This window comes from Haliotis rubra, unplaced genomic scaffold, assembly GCF_003918875.1.
Source record: "Haliotis rubra isolate DU_JTF1 unplaced genomic scaffold, ASM391887v1 Scf142, whole genome shotgun sequence".
NCBI lineage: Eukaryota > Metazoa > Mollusca > Gastropoda > Lepetellida > Haliotidae > Haliotis > Haliotis rubra.
In genome coordinates, this window is record NW_025765359.1 from 652969 (window position 1) to 675030 (window position 22062).

Sequence of the window (22062 nt, forward strand, 5' to 3'; positions counted from 1 at the left end):
TTTATGATCATCTGTATGTGGTAAAATTTTACCTCTGTCTCAATGCTTTCTTCCCTTTGGAGCTAGCAGGCCAGGGTAGGATTGATGTTTCTGGTCAATACAATGTTAACCTTAAGTCTGTATTCTTAGCTGATGTCCGCTTCATGAAGAAGTTGGAGAACAAGACCGTGAAGGAGGGCGAGAACCTGGTCCTGGAATGCAAGGCAGCCAACCCTCACAAACACCCTGTCAAGTGGTTCAAGAATGGACAACCTATTGGAGATGATGTTAGGTCAGTATCAGAGTTGTCTGCCCTCTTTTCAGAGTTATCTCCCTTCAGTTAATGGAACGTAGGGTCATAGAAGAGAGAGAATTGATTTCTAAATTTGAATTTTAAATAGATGTTAACAGTTTTATATTTGTGCCCAAATATGGTCAATAAAGAATGTAAAATACCAATAAACCTAATTTTGAAGCTTTGAGAAAGAATTTTGAAATTGAAAATAAGTGACATTCTCTAAGTAACAAAGCAGGGTTACTGATGTATTTTCTCACTCGTCAGGATCGACATCACACAGAAGGGAGAATCCTTCAAGCTGACCATCAAGGGAGCCAAGCCAACAGATGAAGCTGAATACAAGCTTCAGATTGGTGAACGACCAACCAAGTCTCAGGTCACCGTTCAAGAACGTGAGTAGCAGAATGACTGAAATAACGAATGCAAAGGAATCATGTGGGCAGGAAACACATGTCTCATTCAGGGGCAATGGGGTAGTCTAGTGGTCAAAGCGTTCGCTCGTCATGCCAAGGACCAGGGTTCGATTGCCCAGATGGATACAATTTGTGAAGCCCATTTCTGGTGTCCCCCGCCACGATCTTGCTGGAATATTGCTAAAAGTCGCCTTAAACGAAATTCATTCACTGGTTTAGTTGGCCCTAATGAAAAATAAGGTGAGAAGGGAAAAACATCACGAGACGCATTGTATTTACTCTAGCCGAATAAAAGTCATTTACCCACTCAGTCTGTCACTCAGTCAGTGTTCCATTCAGCTTGAATATTGGTCACATACAAACATAATTTAAGTCATTGTACATGGTGACAGCTAGGCTGGTGATAGTCATAGTGTAAATTTGACATCCACGTGGGACTATGATCCATGTATTTGTGTCTTACAGAGCCCAAGCCTCCCAAGATTGACCCTAGTGCTATTCCCAAGGAGATCTTTGTGAAGAAAGGAGAAAGGATTGAACTTGACATTCCTTTCGTTGGTGAGTAGTGATGAGAGTACTGTAACATTGGTTATTGTCAGGAAAGTCAGCTAGGTGCTGCTTACGGCCACCATCAGTTTTGGAACTCCTGGATCTTCACAGGGGTGCCACACTTCTCTTGATAGAGTTATACTCCAGATTGTTCCAAATTCTGAAATAATTGACCATTATTGTCTTTCAGTGGAGCTCCTAAAAACATAACTTTCTAACTAAAATTCAACTATTTCCCAGGCGCCCCTCTTCCAAGAGCACAATGGGCAAAGGATGGCCAGCCTCTTAGTGAAGCTGACCTTGACATTGAGACATCTAAGGCCACACCAAACTGATCATCCCAGATGCCCAGAGAACTGATACCGGAACATATGAGCTGTCCTTGACCAACGAGGCTGGTTCCGACAAGATCCCAGTCAAGATAACTGTTATGGGTAAATATATTCTATTTATTGACGTCATCCCCAAACTGTCAACTCATGAGACACATTACTAAAACTGTTTCTTAAAGTTGATGGAAGTGACTTAAAGTCCATTAACCTAACTGACCCATGAATTTTTCATACTAAATGTGTCTTGCATTCTTCAGACAAGCCTGGCAAACCCAAAGGACCCCTGGATGTGACAGACATCTATGCCGATCGCTGTGCCCTGTTGTGGGACAAACCAAAAGATGATGGTGGCGCTCCTATCACTCACTACTTGGTTGAGAAGATGGACTCTGCTACTGGTAAAATATTTGCTTTTGTGTTTGGTGTTGCTCTTACTTTACATACAAGAACAGAGGTCACATATGTACTTAGCGTACATTAGCAATTCCATTTTCCTTGATAGCAAAATGTATTTCATGCAAGAGTATCATCATCTTATTTCACCATCTTGAACCAACACAAAAGTAATGGTTGTCTATAGTCATGAATTTATTTGGCAGATTTTCTTAATTATACTTCCTGTCGGTTATCGTATGTCTTATTGACTTCAGGCAAATGGGAGCCAGTCTGTGAGACAGATGACCTTGAAGTTGATGTCAGTGACCTGACACCAGGTCACAAGTATCAGTTCCGTGTGGCCGCTGTCAACTCGGAAGGCGTCAGTGAATATTTACCATCAGACGGAGAAATCCTTGCCAAGGATCCATGGGGTATGTCCTTGATTGTTTTCAATGTCATTTTCCTGCTGAACAGATGGAGTAATCTAAGATATACTCACTATCTCTGCAGGTGATCCAGTTTATCATCATGTTTAATACCAACATCCAAATGCACAAATCTCATTCATGGTGTTGCAAGAGCGATGCTGTCGACATATTTATTCACACTGTATCAACATCTGCATCTATCTCTTCCAGATCCTTCCGATCCACCAGGAACTCCAGAAATCATTGATTACGACAAGGACTATGCCGAAATCAAGTTCGACCCACCCAAGAAAGATGGTGGCGCCCCCATCCAGAGTTACGCAGTTGAATACAGAGAGAAGGGAACAGAGGAATGGAAGAAGGTAAGTCCAACAGGGATGAAGCAAAGCTAGTTCATGAAGTCGAAGAAGAGTCACGTCAGGAACTCTCAGAAATCACTTCAGTTCTGATCCAAATTGAAATGCACTAAAATGCAACTGTCCTGTCATGTTGTCCTCTATTGCCACAGGGTACTGACGTTCCCGGTTCAGCTGACACCGCAACTGTCGATGGCCTTAAGGAAGGCAAAGAATACGAGTTCCGAGTCAAGGCTAAGAACAAGGCCGGACTATCGGAGGGCAGTGAGTGCTCCGGACCTGTGGTCCTCAAGTCAAGGAGAGGTACTGCTGTTGCTGTTGTAGCTCTTATATCCTTTACATTTTCACATCTTATATCCTTTACAGCTCACACCTTATATCCTTTACATTTTCACACCTTATATCCTTTACAGTTCACACCTTATATCCTTTACATTTTCACACCTTATATCCTTTACAGTTCACACCTTATATCCTTTACAGTTCACACCTTATATCCTTTACAGTTCACACCTTATATCCTTTACAGTTCACACCTTATATCCTTTACAGTTCACACCTTATATTTACAGTTCACAAAATACCTGGGTTTTCAGAATATTGAGGTTATACTGATTTAATATGTATAATTGATGAACAAATTGTAGTTAAGTACATACTGCATGTTTTACCTTGACTCAGAAAAACAGTCACATTCTTTGAAAATTTAAAATTTAAAATCACTTCAAGGCATTAAAAGAAACTCAAATGCCACATAAAGATACACAATAACCACAATCAACAAATGCTTGTCTCTATACTGTTTTGCGTTTCCTTGCAGTTAAGCCCGTATCAACCACCAGGATGTCACCAAGAAGATTCAGATTAAGGCCGGGCAGCCCTTCTCTATCCCTGTCACCTATATTGGCGAACCAGCACCCAAGGCAACATGGACTGTCAAGGGACTGGTACGTTTCTGCTGACATTAGAATCTTTCTGCAGAACCATGACAATACGATATGACCTTCTGGATGAAACAACCTTTTGTCACGTTTGTTTCAACATTATTGTCCACTAACAAAATTATTTCCTGGCAATATTTTTACAATATTTTATATTTAATGTCCCAACTCATACAATGAAGAATCAAGATTTAACAACATTGATTTATGTGATTTATTGATTTATTCAAGCGATAAAGAAATATAGAAAATAAATAAACAAGAATCCACATCAAAACAAATATGAATATATTTATTCAAGCAGTTATACAAAAGTATTTGTAATCCAGACGGCATATCGGCTTGTGATGGTTGAATGTTTCTGACAACACGCTTGATGCCCTTTCTGCAACTGCAGTGGACGTGTGTTGCCTACTGTTTTCCTATCTAAATATTTTGTTCTGTAAACGTGTTCCACGATATAAGCCTGTATGGCCTATATATTCTGTTTTGTGTTGGAAACTTGTGTTTCCGTGTCTCATACATGTGCTATATATGTTTCCCTCCTTTCATGTTGACAGAAGTGTCTGAATGCTGTTTTCAAAAATTTGACATTATATCACAGCATGTTAGAATATTGGGGGAGAAAGGTTATGTGATTAATACCATAGACGCTTACCATTTGGAAATCTGCTCAATTCACTTTTTTAATTGAAAAATAATGTAAAATTCATGTTTTAAGAAACCATTACTATTTTGAGATTTGGCAACCTCGCTTTTGGAACCATTAAGGTAATTCTGCTTCACTTTTTTGAAAAGTTGTAAATTTTCATAAACAGGAATGGGAATATATTTTTTATTTTTGTAAAACTTTGAACTGTTGAAAGAACCTTGAGCATTTAAATTTTCCTGTTGCTTATATGGTATTGTTCAGTGATCAACCCATATATGTTTCCTGTGGGGTGGGCACTGGGTGTACTTGTGACCACTGGGTGTATTCGTGACCACTGGGTGTATTCGTGACCACTGGGTGTATTCGTGACCACACAGAGTGTACTTGTGAGCACACAGTGAGTATTTGTGAGCGCACAGTGTGTTTGTGACCACAGATCACAGAAACTATTTTACCTGTCTTTTAATCATTGCTTCAAATCCCATCTTTTCATGCTGAATGTTCCATCACGTTGTGTTGAAAATGTCCTGATTTCATGCTGGATATCTCATCTATCTGTGCCTTTTTGCCCAACAGGATGAACCGGTAAGTGTGGCTGTAACGTGTTACATATAAACATGATATAGCCTAGCTTAGAAATACATCTATAATCTGTCTAAACCTGTCTACATGTCTAGAATGTCTAAAGCCTGTCTATACGTGTTGTCTATTTGTGTTGTCCATAACGTGTCCGAATGTAATCTGTCTAAAACCTCTTTGTATGAGGATATGTTGTTTTAAACATGTTCTGTCCAGAGGTAACATTGTATTACTGTCTTCTGTTCAGAGGTAACTTTGTGTTACTGTGTTCTGTTCAGAAGTAACTTTGAGTTACTGTGTTCTGTTCAGAAGTAACTTTGTGTTACTGTGTTCTGTTCAGAAGTAACATTGTGTTACTGTGTTCTGTTCAGAAGTAACATTGTGTTACTGTGTTCCGTTCAGTGGTAACTTTGTGTTACTGTGTTCTGTCCAGAGGTAACATTGTGTTACTGTCTTCTGTTCAGAGGTAACATTGTGTTACTGTCTTCTGTTCAGAGGTAACATTGTGTTACTGTGTTCTGTTCAGAAGTAACTTTGAGTTACTGTCTTCTGTTCAGAGGTAACTTTGTGTTACTGTGTTCTGTTCAGAAGTAACTTTGTGTTACTGTGTTCTGTTCAGAGGTAACATTGTTGTGTTACTGTCTTCATGTTCTAACCACTGACTTTCTTTACAGAGAACTTCTTCAAAGTGTGTAGACATACCCTTTCACAAACTGTCGGGAATAATCTTCCTGTTACTTTGAAAATTTTGTACATTCTCTTTGACACAAAAACAACGCTGATCTCAAAGGACCGACTGCAATGTTTTAATTTGGTCGATAATTCAAAATGATTAGGAATTTTGTAGCAATCAAACGATCTGGGTTTTTTTGGCTGAGAGCACTGGAATGGTTTGACTGAAGACAACAATGTAGATGTAAAACAAAACTGTACTCCAAAATAATCTTGAGGTTCGACACAAAGTGTCGATATCTTAATCTGAGCCAATACTGATAGCATGTAAAAACAATACAATCATATGAAGACAAATAACTTGAGAGTGGCCTTACCTGTCCGGTAAGCATTTCGGAGATGTGATTTTCAAATATTCACCATCCATCCAGATTAACTTTTGACTTCCAGGGCATTTCGGAGATGTGATTTTCAAATATTCACCATCCATCCAGATTAACTTTTGAATTCCATCAAGTTGTTATTGTCCCTGACAGTGCAGGTCTACACACTTTAACTATCTACAATCTTTCCTAGTCTTTCTAACCCCTCCTCCAGCCAGACTCTGGCTCAGTCTTACTGTCCTGAGTTGTCTGTAAACTTTCAGATGGGACCTCCTGGTTCTGTAAGTAACTTACACCATGACCCCCTCACTCACTCACCCAACATCACCCACCCTGCTCATCATGCAACCTTCATCACCCATGCCTCATCACCTTCCACATCACCTCTGACCACAAGCTGGAGGGTTGAATGTTAATAATCCAAACAAATAAAGCATGACGTCTTGCTTTTGAATTATTCATATTCAACAGAAGTTGTTCGTTTTAAGCCTCACTACAGCTATGTGAAGGTTGGGTCAGTGCCAGTGTGAACTGTATAGACCTGATGATAAAGTCTTGGAGTGTTCGATGTTCATGAAGGTTCTGGTAATAACATTTTATGGTGTGAATAGCGACTTCTTTATTGCCACTTTTGTGACGTATTGGTGCAGATACAAATGCCATATTTATTCAACAGTTAATCTAATCATTTGAGTTTATGGTCTGAAAACTGAATAGAATAAAAAAATCTAAAAGTATTTTCTTTGAATGTCTTGATGGTTGGCAGAGAGATAAAACAAATTATTAACAAAAGTGTCACTTTGATGCTTTCTTTATTGAAAGATTAAGCATCTGAAACATATATTGATCTAATTGAGATATGGTATTTCAGTTTTTGTTTTGTATTCAGTAAATAGATAAGTGAACTAAGAAACTAGATATACGTCTGAAGTGGTAGTATCAACTCTGAACCATGTCACATATATATGAAGTGGCTGGGCATACCATTGCTTGTTATGACCTTGACCTTGCATGAGAAACAGACCTATGGTACACATAGCGCCAGGTTTCGGAAAAAGATGTTTTCTGTGTCTGGCCAAATCACAGAAACCTGCATAAAAGTTAGTGGACTTGTGAGGGTCGGGTTAGACGGTGCCAAATTCTCTAAAGTGATTCAACTAAAATAATAATAACTACCATTCATTAACAGAGACCTATGCAGCACAAAGATCACTTTGAAGAATGAGGCAATACGAAGGTCCATTCCATGTTCCTGGTGTAAATTAGGTTACTATCATCCATTAATGCAATACTGTTATCATGTACATTACATACTCCCCCTTTGAAAAATCTGAAATCTGATCTTGAAGAAAAGTGTCATCAGAAAAAGAGATTATATATATTTCACATCGTCTTCAAGAATTATTCTGTGAGAAATTTGGATGCTCATCAAAAGAGGCAGACTGTGAATTGATGCTCAGCTGTTTACAACTGCATCACTTAAGACGGTGCTGTTTCTTCATCGTTTTTGACATATTCCTGTTGTCAGGCCATGCATTTCTAATCCTTGCTGTTCAGTAATGTTCAAGTTCTTGTTCTTTTAATCATTCAACTGGTATTCTTCACTTTCTGCTGTTTCGGTCAAGAAAGCTCTTCTTTCACATCAAGGCCATTTCTTGCTCTGTCGTGAACAATGGTGAAAAACAATCACTTGTGTCTCATTCTTCCTCTACATGAAACATTATATTGATGTTGAACTGATAAGCATCATCCAAAAACTTTAAAATAGCAGCCTGCCCCGATACCTCCATCAGTTGAGAACATCAACCTATCTGTACCTGCCTGAAACCTACGACTGTAATCTTTGTATCATGGGGAAATTTTATCAGCATCTTCTTGCATCAGTGTCTTAGCTTAGTCCATGAATCGTCCTTCATGATGAACTTTGATCACTCTATCAATACCTGCCTCAAACCTACAATAGTAATCTTTGTATTCTGAGGAAACTTCATCAGTGTCTTCTTGCATCATCATCTTAGCTTAGCCCATGGATCATCCTTCTTGATGAACGTCATATTTTCACCAGTACCTTTGACCAACTTCAGATCAACCTTCTTCAGTTGGCCAATCTCAGAATGATACATCCCTTCCTAAACCCAGGCCCTCTCCATGTTCTCTCCAGAGGTGCCCTGCATCATGGGCAATCCAAACATACATGTTTAATGAAACACTAGCTGTGTTTGATGTTAAACCTGTCAAACACTGAACTTGAACCACAATTATGATTCCATTTAGAAAATGGTCATATGTAACATATATTATATTTGGGATTACACTTTCTAAGTAAAGTACAGATTCTACTACTTTTGTTGGGTTGAGTCCCATCCGGGATTTGAACCCACACCCTCAGAGTCAGGTACCTAATCGCCAGCACAAAGGTCAGATGCCTAACCCCCTCAGTGGACGCCATGGTGACTGAGTGGGTTAGGTACCTGAATCTGAGGGTGTGGGTTCAAACCCAGCATGGGACTCAACCCAACACAAGTACTTGAATCTGTACTTTACTGAGAAAGTGTAACCCCAAATGTAACATATGTTACATTTATGATTGCATGATGTGTTGAATGAGGGATTATATATGGTCCCAGGGATTATGAATCAGGTTAAGCTGTTTCTATAATACATTAATTTTTGTTTAAAATATTAACTTTTTTGCAATAAACATCTTTCCAACTTAATTTGTACCAAATGCACACAATAGTTAGTGTCTAACTGTTGTTTTCTGGATGAACACTGTATTGGTGTTTATTTCTTAATATCAGCTATTAAAACATTCCATGAAGATGTACTTATCAGGTATTAACTCACAGCACTATGTTTATTGACATATATCCTTTTGGATTTAACACATGTAACCTTTTGGATATAACATTTATAACGAAGGCAATATGACATATTGACATATTTAACATTTATATATAATGCCTATAACATTGGGTATATAACATTATAACATTGGGAATATAACATTTATAACATTGGTATATAACATTTATAACATTGGGTATATAACATTTATAACATCAGACTACATTTATAAACTGCAGATTAAAACATTTAACCTTGTGGATACATGTATAACATTTATAACACTGGGGATGTATTATGTATAATCTTTAGGATATTACATTTATAACCTTTGGGATATAACACACACAATTTCTCTTTTTTCCACATACAATTAATATCAATGTACACATATTAAATATTTATTTCAATGGCTTTCTTGACAGCTTTTAAGGAGTTAAACATGTTTTATGAAGAAGTGTACATACAACGTTATCAATTACCTTATTAACTTGAAAGACTGTATTCTGTTTCCGGGCCCGGAAAATCTTTGTCATAGATAAAGTTATAGAGGTGATGAGAGGAATTATTTGATGTCAGAATTATGAATTAGATTATCAAAAGTTGGTGTACAATTATATGACCAATAGACAATGTTAATTGATATGTATGATCTTTGTGTTGAAGGTAGTCTATCCAAATGAGTTTTACTGGTGTTTATAATATGTTGTGTAATACTTGTAGGCTGGAACTGAGATTCCTCTCGAACCATCAGAGAAGGTGGCTATCAATAACGAGCCAAAGAAGTCGACTGTGGACAACAACAAAAGTGTCAGGAAGGACACGGGTCTCTACACCATTACTGTTGCCAACAAGCATGGCCAAGATACAGAAACAGTGGAAGTTGTTGTCCTTGGTGAGTGGTAACCTTCACCTAGGGGGGACAACTCTGAAATCAGTACACTTTTTGATAAAAAGCAAAGGATACTCAGGGCATAAAAATGATTTGGTAATTTGTCAAATATTGAAGATTATATCACCTCTTCTTTCTATCTGGATCATATTTTTTGTATTATTATTTTATTATGATATTATCATAACACATTACCTTTACTTATATGTTAATATCCTCGACCCATTTCTCTTATCAAAATCTTGGCACATAAGTTTCCTCACTTATGTATGGTCTTTGATTGCATAGGTAATTTTAGCATTGTGGAATTTGAATCAGACAAAAATGAACAAAATGGCACCAAAAAATATATATCTGATAAATATACTGAATAATTGAGGATGCACTTCTTCTGATGGCGAATGAAAGGTGCTGTTAATCCTATCTGGTCTAGTCAATGGGATCCTAAAATCTGAAACCACAAATGCTTTTGTTCTTTAAATATAGAATTTCATCATCGACTGTATTCAAAAGTGTTAAAGTGCAAATCATACTTTCATACTATATGAAGATATATGTTTCAACTGTTCTGTTACCCAGGTCCACCATCAAGACCATCTGGTCCACTGGCTGTCAAGGATGTAACCAAGGATAGCGCCACTTTGAGCTGGAAACCTCCCCCAGACGATGGCGGCAATGATATCACGTGAGTTGAGTACACTCTTGTCAAGAAGAAATAAAAGAATCATTTGACATTTCTATGAACACATCAATGCATAGATTGATTCTCATGATGCAGTCACTGAATTATCTGGTTTGGACTTGATTATTTACAGACTGTTGTCATATACAACACTCGTTATATTTTGAATGACACTTTCTCAGTAAAGTACAGATTCTTGTACTTTTTGGGGTTGAGTTCCATGCAGGATTCGAACCCTCTCAGAGTCAGGCACCTAATCGCCAGCACACAAAGTCAGATGCCTAACCCCCTCAGTGGACGCCATGGTGGCTGAGTGGGTTAGGTACCTGAATCTGAGGGTGTGGGTTCAAACCCAGCATGGGACTCAACCCAACAAAAGTACTTGAATCTGTACTTTACTGAGAAAATGTAACCCCAAATATAACATATGTTACATTTATGATTGCATGATGTGTTGAATGAAGGATTATATATGGTCCCAGGGATTATGAATCAGGTTAAGCTGTTTCTATAATACATTAATTTTTGTTTAAAATATTAACTTTTTTGCAATAAACATCTTTCCAACTTAATTTGTACCAAATGCACACAGTAGTTAGTGTCTAACTGTTGTTTTCTGGATGAACACTGTATTGGTGTTTATTTCTTAATATCAGCTATTAAAACATTCCATGAAGATGTACTTATCAGGTATTAACTCACAGCACTATGTTTATTGACATATATCCTTTTGGATTTAACACATGTAACCTTTTGGATATAACATTTATAACGAAGGCAATATGACATATTGACATATTTTAACATTTATATATAATGCCTATAACATTGGGTATATAACATTATAACATTGGGAATATAACATTTATAACATTGGTATATAACATTTATAACATTGGGTATATAACATTTATAACATCAGACTACATTTATAAACTGCAGATTAAAACATTTAACCTTGTGGATACATGTATAACATTTATAACACTGGGGATGTATTATGTATAATCTTTAGGATATTACATTTATAACCTTTGGGATATAACACACACAATTTCTCTTTTTTCCACATACAATTAATATCAATGTACACATATTAAATATTTATTTCAATGGCTTTCTTGACAGCTTCTAAGGAGTTAAACATGTTTTATAAAGAAGTGTACATACAACGTTATCAATTACCTTATTAACTTGAAAGACTGTATTGTTTCCGGGCCGGAAAATCTTTAGATAGATAAAGTTATAGAGGTGATGAGAGGAATTATTTGATGTCAGAATTATGAATTAGATTATCAAAAGTTGGTGTACAATTATATGACCAATAGACAATGTCAATTGATATGTATGATCTTCGTGTTGAAGGTAGTCTATCCAAATGAGTTTTACTGGTGTTTATAATATGTTGTGTAATACTTGTAGGCTGGAACTGAGATTCCTCTCGAACCATCAGAGAAGGTGGCTATCAATAACGAGCCAAAGAAGTCGACTGTGGACAACAACAAAAGTGTCAGGAAGGACACGGGTCTCTACACCATTACTGTTGCCAACAAGCATGGCCAAGATACAGAAACAGTGGAAGTTGTTGTCCTTGGTGAGTGGTAACCTTCACCTAGGGGGGACAACTCTGAAATCAGTACACTTTTTGATAAAAAGCAAAGGATACTCAGGGCATAAAAATGATTTGGTAATTTGTCAAATATTGAAGATTATATCACCTCTTCTTTCTATCTGGATCATATTTTTTGTATTATTATTTTATTATGATATTATCATAACACATTACCTTTACTTATATGTTAATATCCTCGACCCATTTCTCTTATCAAAATCTTGGCACATAAGTTTCCTCACTTATGTATGGTCTTTGATTGCATAGGTAATTTTAGCATTGTGGAATTTGAATCAGACAAAAAAATGAACAAAATGGCACCAAAAAATATATATCTGATAAATATACTGAATAATTGAGGATGCACTTCTTCTGATGGCGAATGAAAGGTGCTGTTAATCCTATCTGGTCTAGTCAATGGGATCCTAAAATCTGAAACCACAAATGCTTTTGTTCTTTAAATATAGAATTTCATCATCGACTGTATTCAAAAGTGTTAAAGTGCAAATCATACTTTCATACTATATGAACCGAAGATATATGTTTCAACTGTTCTGTTACCCAGGTCCACCATCAAGACCATCTGGTCCATTGGCTGTCAAGGATGTAACCAAGGATAGCGCCACTTTGAGCTGGAAACCTCCCCCAGACGATGGCGGCAATGATATCACGTGAGTTGAGTACACTCTTGTCAAGAAGAAATAAAAGAATCATTTGACATTTCTATGAACACATCAATGCATAGATTGATTCTCATGATGCAGTCACTGAATTATCTGGTTTGGACTTGATTATTTACAGACTGTTGTCATATCATATACACACACTACAGATTCTTATACTTTTTTGAATGACACTTTCTCAGTAAAAGTACAGATTCTTGTACAAAATGGAAGTTTTTGGGGTCAAGAGTTCCATGCAGGCTTCGAACCCTCTCAGAGTCAGGCACCTAATCGCCAGCACACAAAGTCAGCAATCTAGCCCACTCAGCCACTGCGGCTTATACAAAGTGGAAGTTTGACAAATGGTAGTCAAGACCACATACTCTGTGTAGCCCTCATACAAGTGAAAATTGGCGGTTCCAATGGCCAAAGCTATGAATACACAAGGCAGTTTAGAGATATTGCTGATTGAGGCATTAAACAACAAACAAAGCCCAAAAATTCATCTAAATGTTTATTTCTGTGCAGCAATTACCGTGTGGAGAAGTTTGACACGAAGAAGGGCAAGTGGGAGAAGGTTGCGGATGCAGTTGGAAAGAAGTGTGTTGTTCCAAAACTTCAAGAAGGCCATGAGTACAAGTTCCGCGTCATTGCCGAGAACCGCAATGGAGAGTCCGAACCCCTGGAGACTGAGGATCCCATCACAGCCAAGAATCCATTTGGTATGTGTTTTTAAATGTTAGGGTTTTTATTATATCTTAGATGTTACTATTGCCTGCATGGAATTTTGTGTCTGCAGGCGAAAATTTGTCCAAGAAATAGAGCGTCTGCCCAGAGCTGGGAAGTTTAGTGTTCTCTTGGCAAGAGATAGTTGAGCTAGTGTCATGCCTGGTTTTCAGCATTAAGGAGAAGTACTGGTCAGCTTGGGGTCAGTGTAACATGTTTGAAAGGATAGTGTCCAATTGAGCTAGCCGAAGTTTGCACTGTACAAACGACACACACGTGTATGTGCTCCTGTATCGGTGAAATAGTCTTTGACGTAACATTAAACCGCTTTTCACCTCGAACCTTGTATTTAATGACACTCTCGCTTTTCTTCCAGATGAACCTCTACCTCCTGGTCAGCCCCAGATCACAGACACTGACCGCAACCACATCGACATGAAGTGGGACCCTCCAGAGGACGATGGTGGTGCTCCTGTCACCAGCTACGACATCGAGAGGAAAGATCCCAAGTCTGGTCGCTGGGTCAAAATCAACAAGGCTCCAGTGGAGGCAAGTGTTATCTGGGGATACAATCTGGCAGCCAGGACATAAAACACGTCTCATGAGAACGTGCATTAGAGATCCGTGATCGAGCAGGCACAACATGACACGTTATGAAACATCAGTTTGTGAAATAGTCTGTCCAAGTGTGCAAATTAGCATTAAATGTTACTGGCCTTTTCAATTTTCAGAAGTTAGATACGAGGGTACTTTTCAGAAATTTTAATTTTAATTTCAAAGGTAATAAAGTAACCTGAAATTCTTGAATTTAATCAAATGTTAAGTTTTACTTCATTGAGAAGATATTATCAATATCATAGCACTGATCGAATTCTGAATATGAATCTCCAGTTTAGTGTACAATCAAATTGTCAGAGTAGATGACCAAAATACTGCTCCTCACTCACATCTCAATATGTAACAACGTAAAGAGGGACATTTTAAATGAAGAAAGTTTCAGGAGAATGTCAGGGCTGAGTGAATTAACATGTTTTGTTCACTATAGTACTGACAATGTATATATATGTTCATGTCCAGGGCAACACTTACAAAGATGACAAGGTGTCTGAAGGAAAGGAGTACGAGTACCGCGTCATCGCCCACAACGAGGCTGGAGGCTCTGCACCCAGCCACGCCTCTAAGCCAGCCATTGCCAAGCCTACCAAGGGTTAGTATCAGAAATGGGTGGTGGGGTAGTCTAGTGAAAAAATGATGAACCAAAACTTGGTGGGTATCTCAAAATGCAAAAAGTAATTTAATCTTTGAAATATGAATACCTTTTAAGTGAAGTAGTAATGTGCATTATGGATGTTTCAGTTCTATTATTCTTGGCCAATGTTTTCAGGTATTCTGGAATTTAGTGTTGACGATATTTAACATCCATCCATCTGAATTCTTAAATATGTTGTGCCACTACATAATGACCTGTATAAAACACATCCTTACAGAGGCACCCAAGGTGAGTCTGGACAATCTCTTCGGAGCCAAGGAGATCCGTGTCCGTGCTGGAGAACCTCTGGACATTGCCCTGGGAATCAAGGGAGCACCTGCCCCAACTGTGGAATGGCTCCGGAATGGAAAGCCTGTTGGAGATAGAGTAAGTGCCCTGCACCTGTTTCAAGAAATATGGTTTTGTAACCAGTTCAGATATCTTGTTCTTTGACTGTTTGCTGTGAAGGACTGCAGACATGCTGATAAAGGGATAAAGTGAGACAATGACCTCATAATTCTTGCTGCTATAATGATAATAATAATGATCTGGCCCCGATTTCTCGAAACAAACTTAAGTTTTTACTCAAATTTCAAACTGAGTTTGACAATTTGAAACAGCTGAATTTTTAACTCAACTGCATTTTTTAAATGAAAAAGCCCAAACAACTTAAGTAATCCATCCACCAAACTCAAATTGTCTAGTATGTTTGAGTTTAATATCAATTTCAGTTCATTCTGCTAAATGCATTTTCTCTATTTGAGTAAAAACTCTAACTTAAGTCAAAACTCAGACTTAAGTTTCTTTCCAGAAATCGGGGCCTGGTTGTGTAATTTTGACATATTAAAGCTGATACATTTTTTCAAACAATTCTTGTGTATATTATTATAAATGTTTATATTTTAAAGCAATGGAAATATGTGATCAGAGTGAATAATGAACTTTATGTTTTCAAACTAAATATCAAAATAAATATTAGTTGCATATTAAACAATTTATGAAGTTATATTATGTTCTTTATCTTTGAAGTTAATACACACTCAATAATTCACAGTATCCATCATTCTGAAGCACTACTATCTTTGTATGCATATTTTCATTTATGGGGCGGTGGGGTAGCACCAAAGACCCAGGTCCAATTCCCCCACAATATGTGAAACCCATTTCAGGTGCCCCTAACCATGACATTGCTGGGATATTGCTAAAGTAGACATAAAACTAAACTCACTCACTCATCTACAGGCAAGAATGACCAACAATGAAACTGAGGCCAAGCTGAACATTCCCCGTTCCGAGCGTGGTGACACCGGCAAGTACAGCATCAAGGTGAAGAACGCCCATGGAGAGGACGTCGCGGATGTCAACGTTGTTGTCCTGGACAAGCCAGCTGCACCTGACGGACCTCTGGATGTTGCTGAGGTCACTGCTGAAACCTGCAGGCTGAAGTGGAAGCCACCAACAGACAACGGAGGCGCTGAGGTCACAGGTGGGTGCAGATATTGAACAGACTCAATCTTATCATGGAGAAATGTGTTTGGGCCAATATGCATGGAATATTGCCGTATATTACCGTAGATAAACCAGAATTTTGAGGACCATAAATGCAGGGGTCGGCTTATCTATGGAACATACCATTTTGAGACTGATTTTAAGGGTCAAGTTATGGGGTTGGCTTATCTATGAGATCGGCTTATCTACGGTAATATACGGTAATTGTTTGATCACTATTCTAGAAGTTGGTGAGTCAAAAAATGAAACATGCAACTTTATTGATGACAGTTTCTTGTTTATTGCATAGAGTGACGTTTTGATATAAGAATAACGGTGTAAGAATGTACATCCCTCCTTCTCCCGCAGGGTACGTCATCGAGAAGTGTGAGGAGGGTAGCACTCTGTGGGAGAAAGTGCCCGGACTGCCTACAGGAACATCTCACCTGGTCAAGGGGCTCAAGGAGGGAAAGACATACCAGTTCCGTGTCAAGGCTGAGAACATCTATGGCACTGGAGAACCTCTGGTTGGAAATAAGGTTCTTGCCAAGAATCCATTTGGTATGATACATATTGTTACCATTTTGATCATTATTTGGCCTTTTATGCGAAACTGAATCTGTTTCGACAGAAAACCGAGACTGTTTATAAATACTCTGGTGTTGACATTTTGTATTTGCATTTTGCAAGGGAAAGATATTACCATTACTTTATATCTTCAAATAAATACAGGCTCTCATCACTGAATGCATAGTAAAATTTTGACATTACCTTTCTATCAATATGCAAAATAACAACTTAATCCAAGATTTTAACTTTAGTGATGTCCGATAAATAAGGTCAAGGATACTTGTTATTTTTTTGTCATTTTTGTAGTTTAGCATATTGGATGTATTTCATCAAAAAAAAAATCAAATTGTTTCTGCAGACGCCCCAGATGCTCCCAGAGACCTTGCTATTGCCAAGTACGACAAGTTCTCCTGCACCTTGGAATGGAAGCCTCCATTGTCTGATGGCGGCAACCCTGTCACAGGTAGGGAAACAGATCACCTGACACATGTGTTACATAATGGGCACGGTGGCCTTGATATATTACGTGCCATAATTCGCTATGCAGAGTTGCATCCCTTGTGTACACAAAACCTGTGATCATGTTCAAACCCCTGTCCACCACAATTCTAGGTTTTCTGTACCATACCCTACTGTAGTAAACATTTGAGACACACATCATTCTAACTCTCCTCTCATATTAAGCTGACATGGATGATTTAACTGGAATAATGTTCAATTAGTGTTAAACCCATCTCACTCAGATTATTTTGTTGAATTGATGTAATTGTCATACCATTTGAAAACACAATGAATATAGCAGAGTATAGATATATCTATACTTGATATGGATCCTGTCAACAAGTATTTAATTTGTGAGATACATGGATGGTAGGCTGTTATGGACTTGTTTCTTCTTTAAGTCAAATTTATTGAAGTTGCCTGTTCATAAAATGTGTTCCTCTTTGACAATCTATTGTTGTTTCTGTCTGTAGGCTACGCTGTCGAGAAGAGGGAACGTGGCCGTGACTGGATCAGGGCGAGCTCCTTCCCTGTCCCCGACACTTCCTTCACTGTGCTCAACCTGAAGGAAGGCAGTGATGTGGAGTTCCGGGTTATGGCCGTGAATGAGGCCGGTCCAGGCAAACCCAGCAAGTCCACACCTTCTCACACCGTTCGGGATCCCATCTGTAAGTGGACTCACTCTCTCACTCTCATGGGAATAGTCTTGCGGTTAAAGTGTTTGCTTGTCATACCTAAGATTCAGATTCATTTCCTCATTTGGTTGTCATGTCGGAAGACAGATGTTAGTGTCCAACATTGTGATATGGCTCGAATATTGCTAAAACTAGTGTTAAATCTCACTCACAAACCAAGTCTTCAGTTCAAAAAATTGGCAGAGCGTATGGACACCATCTTGTGCATAGTCTCCAAATTGATAACATATTTTCAAATACTATACATCTTCTCCCCCAGTCCCTGCCGGTTCGCCAACTCAGCCCAACGTGGACAAAATCACCAAGAACTCTGTTGGCCTGTCCTGGAACAAACCAACCAGCGATGGTGGCAGCAAACTCACAGGGTATGTTATTGAGAAGAAGAAGAAGGGTGAAGACGATTGGACGGAGTGTCTGACTCTTCCTGCTACCGCCACGCAGGGAACTGTGCCTAATCTGAAGGAGGGCGATGAATATTCATTCCGCATCCGGGCTGTGAATGGTGCCGGTCTTGGAGAACCCAGCAGGCCGACAAATGTGCTCACAATTGAGGATCAACCAGGTAAAAAATGCCCACACACCATTCTGACCATTTTATGATACATTAATGGAGTAATGATGAGAATCTGTAGATTCCTGAACTGAATGCAACGAGCTCTGACGATTCATTATAAGTTTCTGATGTCATGATAATGGTTTACTACAGGGCAAATATTCAGATGCATCTATTTTAGTGTCACAGTTCAATTTTGCTGAAGGTTAATCAGTCATGGTATTCATTTCATGCAGATTTTATACAGATTGTACAAATAAAATATTTCATTTTTTTTAAAGGATTTGTCTAATTTTTACAGTTTGATAATGTTCTTACCATAACAAATTAGTGTTTCTTTTAAGTATCAATAGACTTCTTTAGGATCCTATGTTGAATTGTATTGTTTAAATACATTGTGCTTACTATTGATATGATTTATGCAATCAAACAATCTTCCTTCACAGAGAAGCCCAAGATGGATATGACTGGAGTGAGGGACATCACTGTCAAGGCTGGACAGGAATTCCAGATCAAGATCCCCTTCGTAGCCACGCCCAAACCCAAGGCTACATGGAAGCTTGGTGATGATGAGGTGGAGGAATCTGCTAGAACAACATTCAAGGTGAGGGTCATTGGTTAGATCAAAGGGAAGTAACTTGTGTGCAAGAATAGAAGACCACTAGTAAATATATGAATTGCTTGGACTCATTATTTGGATGCTTAATGTAAATTGTACTGGATTGCAAAAGACAAAATGTAAGAAATTTGCTTTTTGGATATTTATGTATACATTTCAGTCTGCACTGAATGTTTTACTGGTGTAATTTTTCTGCATTGTTTATATACAATATATATTTGGTGTGTATGCGGTGTTTGTGTTTGTTGAAGAACATCTGTAGCAGTAGCAGTACATAAAGTCATAGTGTAGGCCCGCCACTTCCCAACACCTGAATTCACCAAAATTTTGTTTAGTCACAGAGTCACTACCTTGTAGATTATAACAAATCTATGCACAAAATAGATATGATTTTCTTAATGTTTTGAATTATCAATAGTGTGTTGTAATAAATATACCACATACTAAACATTATCTTCCAAATTTCATTCTTAAACAGAATTCATTTTAACATGTATATGGACACATGTGATGTACCTGTATATTCACATATATGATATACCTGTATATTCACATCGTTGATCTATCAGTTAATTCATATGTGTGATCTACCTATAAATCCATATTTGTGATTTACCTATTTATTCACATGTGTGATCTACCTGTATATTCACACCTGTGATCTACCTGTATTTTTACCTGTCCACACCATTTCACCTACCTGCAGTACTGAGAGCACTTTGTTTTGCATGTGTCTAGATTCTAGATGGTAAAGGTCCCAAGGTCAGTTGTACAGCCATGGAATGAACGTATTCTGTATATGTTCTGAGTAGCTAGAACCAACACCTGGTGTCTTAATGAACATCATCTATATCATTAACATATCATACTTTCAGTTGAAAGGAAAAAAAGGATTTATCCAGGAAACACAGAAAAAGTACCTATGGTCTTATAGGAATGGTCATATCTTGAAAACTCTTGAAACGTTTACTTTGGTTAATGTGATGTTTGAACATGGTTAATTTTCACTTCTTTGAGCGGCATTATAGAAATTGGGAAGTACAATATTGACAAATTTGTGGATCACACTCACACTCACAAAATAAAAGAAGTTGTTATCCATAAATTTGTCAGTATGGTTAATAATGAAATGAGAATTTTCACTGACGTTTTTTAAAAACATACAGCCAGAAATTGTTTTCTCATAAAATAAGGGGCAGTGGGGTAGTCTACTGGTTAAAGCGTTGGCTCATCACGCCGAAGACCCAGGTTTGATTCCCCACATGGGTACAATGAGTGAAGCCCATTTCTGGTGTCCCCCGCCGTGATGTTGCTGGAATATTGCTAAAAGAGGCGTAAAACCAAAACTCAGTCAGTCAGTCATAAAATATGGATAAGTCCTTTCAAACATTGTTTCAACTCATGTTGTCAGTTTTCTTATTTCTCCATCAAACAAATCACTTTGTAACTAACTCTTGTGTACACTGTGATCTAGATATTAGATATGTTATTCTTACATTGTTTGCATCTGAGATATAAGATAGTTTTTATTTTTCTGTTTGCGTATTTTCATATCAACTGCCAGGTAACAGAGAGTATACATCCATGGTGATGCATTAACTATGGTATCACATGGGATGCCTACATTATATCACTCTCAAAATGGGTTGTGTTTTTGGCCTGAAGTTTACAGTGTTTGGGGAATTCTTTGTGCTCATGCGAGCCGTGCCAATTTACACTTGTCAGAGGGAACACAAACTATCAGGTCTAGACTACCAGTCGTCAGACTTCCATTTATTTGGAAGAAACGGTGGCTGAGTGGGTTAGATCGCTGATTTTGTGTCTTGGTAATTTGGTTCCTCACTCTTAGAGTGATGGGACACAAACCCCCAGAGTACTAGAATCAGTACTTTCTGAAAAAGTATAATCCTGAACATAACATATGCAATGTTTCAGCACAGTACCATTTATACTTTCTTTTGCCTGTCAGTTTACATCCATCTTGAAGTATATGTTTCACGTAATTAAATATTTTGCTGTCTTATGACTAACAAGATGAAGTTAAAAAATCTTTTCCGATGTTGGTAATCAGGCCTGACCAATTTAGTTTCAAGTTTATCATATGAACAATTCCAGTATGTTGTTACGTTCACACAGAGACCATATGGTTAAAACAAATTATCATAAAGTCCTTGTTTCAACAGGCTGTGGGCTCATGTGGCCAAGTAGCCTTACCACAATTCACTGTGCAGGGTTGCCTCCCTTTTATACAATGGGTTTTTTCTGTATCTACGAAATGCTTGTTTCACTTCCTGATGATTGTCGGATAAAATTACACAAGAAATTAAATGGTCTGGCCTTGTCATGTAATCCTAATACGTTGATTTCATAGCAAATGTTGTGATAAATATGATGCATGTAAGGTTGAAGAAGACGACAATTTCTCCATCATATAGCACTAACATCTCTGTTTTATATTGATATGGGGATTCTTATGTATACTCTGTTTTATGGGGTGTAGTGTATGTATCTCTCTCTCTCTCTCTCTCTCTCTCTCTCTCTCTCTCTCTCTCTCTCTCTCTCTCTCTCTCTCTCTCTCTCTCTCTCTCTCTCTCTCTCTCTCTCTCTCTCTCTCTCTCTCTCTCTCTCTCTCTCTCTCTCTCTCTCTCTCTCTCTCTCTCTCTCTCTCTCTCTCTCTCTCTCTCTCTCTCTCTCTCTTCTATATAGTCATTGAAACTCTCTCTCTCTCTCTCCATATATAGTCATTGAAACTACCGTATTTACCATAAGAAGTACCCAAGGCACTTTTTTTATGAAGGGGACACCTAATAAAACCTTATACTGCAAGTTAAAATTTGTCTAATGTGTAAACTTTCCAACTTGGCATTTATTAAGCTGATGTACAGACAGGTCTGGAGGTTGACCAGAGGGATCCTACTGGAGCAGGGTTGTTACTATGGTCAATACGGTAGTGAGTGCTGGGTGACAATAATATCGAATGTGTCATTGTGACAACATGTAATTGTA

General features: G+C 38.0%; 1 protein-coding gene across 1 annotated transcript in view; it reads left to right on the forward strand.

The window, feature by feature from the left end:
- Window positions 1-22062, forward strand: part of LOC124269101 (twitchin-like) — a 164493-nt gene that overhangs the window by 98421 nt on the left and 44010 nt on the right. Inside the window, 22 exon segments of the mRNA XM_046704118.1 lie at window positions 130-271; window positions 542-669; window positions 1156-1248; window positions 1480-1560; window positions 1563-1673; window positions 1829-1969; window positions 2222-2380; window positions 2588-2739; window positions 2886-3036; window positions 3559-3680; window positions 9531-9702; window positions 10279-10384; window positions 13184-13377; window positions 13758-13930; window positions 14459-14588; window positions 14869-15017; window positions 15873-16116; window positions 16488-16679; window positions 17047-17151; window positions 17663-17857; window positions 18144-18446; window positions 18884-19041. Coding sequence (XP_046560074.1) covers window positions 130-271; window positions 542-669; window positions 1156-1248; window positions 1480-1560; window positions 1563-1673; window positions 1829-1969; window positions 2222-2380; window positions 2588-2739; window positions 2886-3036; window positions 3559-3680; window positions 9531-9702; window positions 10279-10384; window positions 13184-13377; window positions 13758-13930; window positions 14459-14588; window positions 14869-15017; window positions 15873-16116; window positions 16488-16679; window positions 17047-17151; window positions 17663-17857; window positions 18144-18446; window positions 18884-19041 — 3401 coding nt within the window.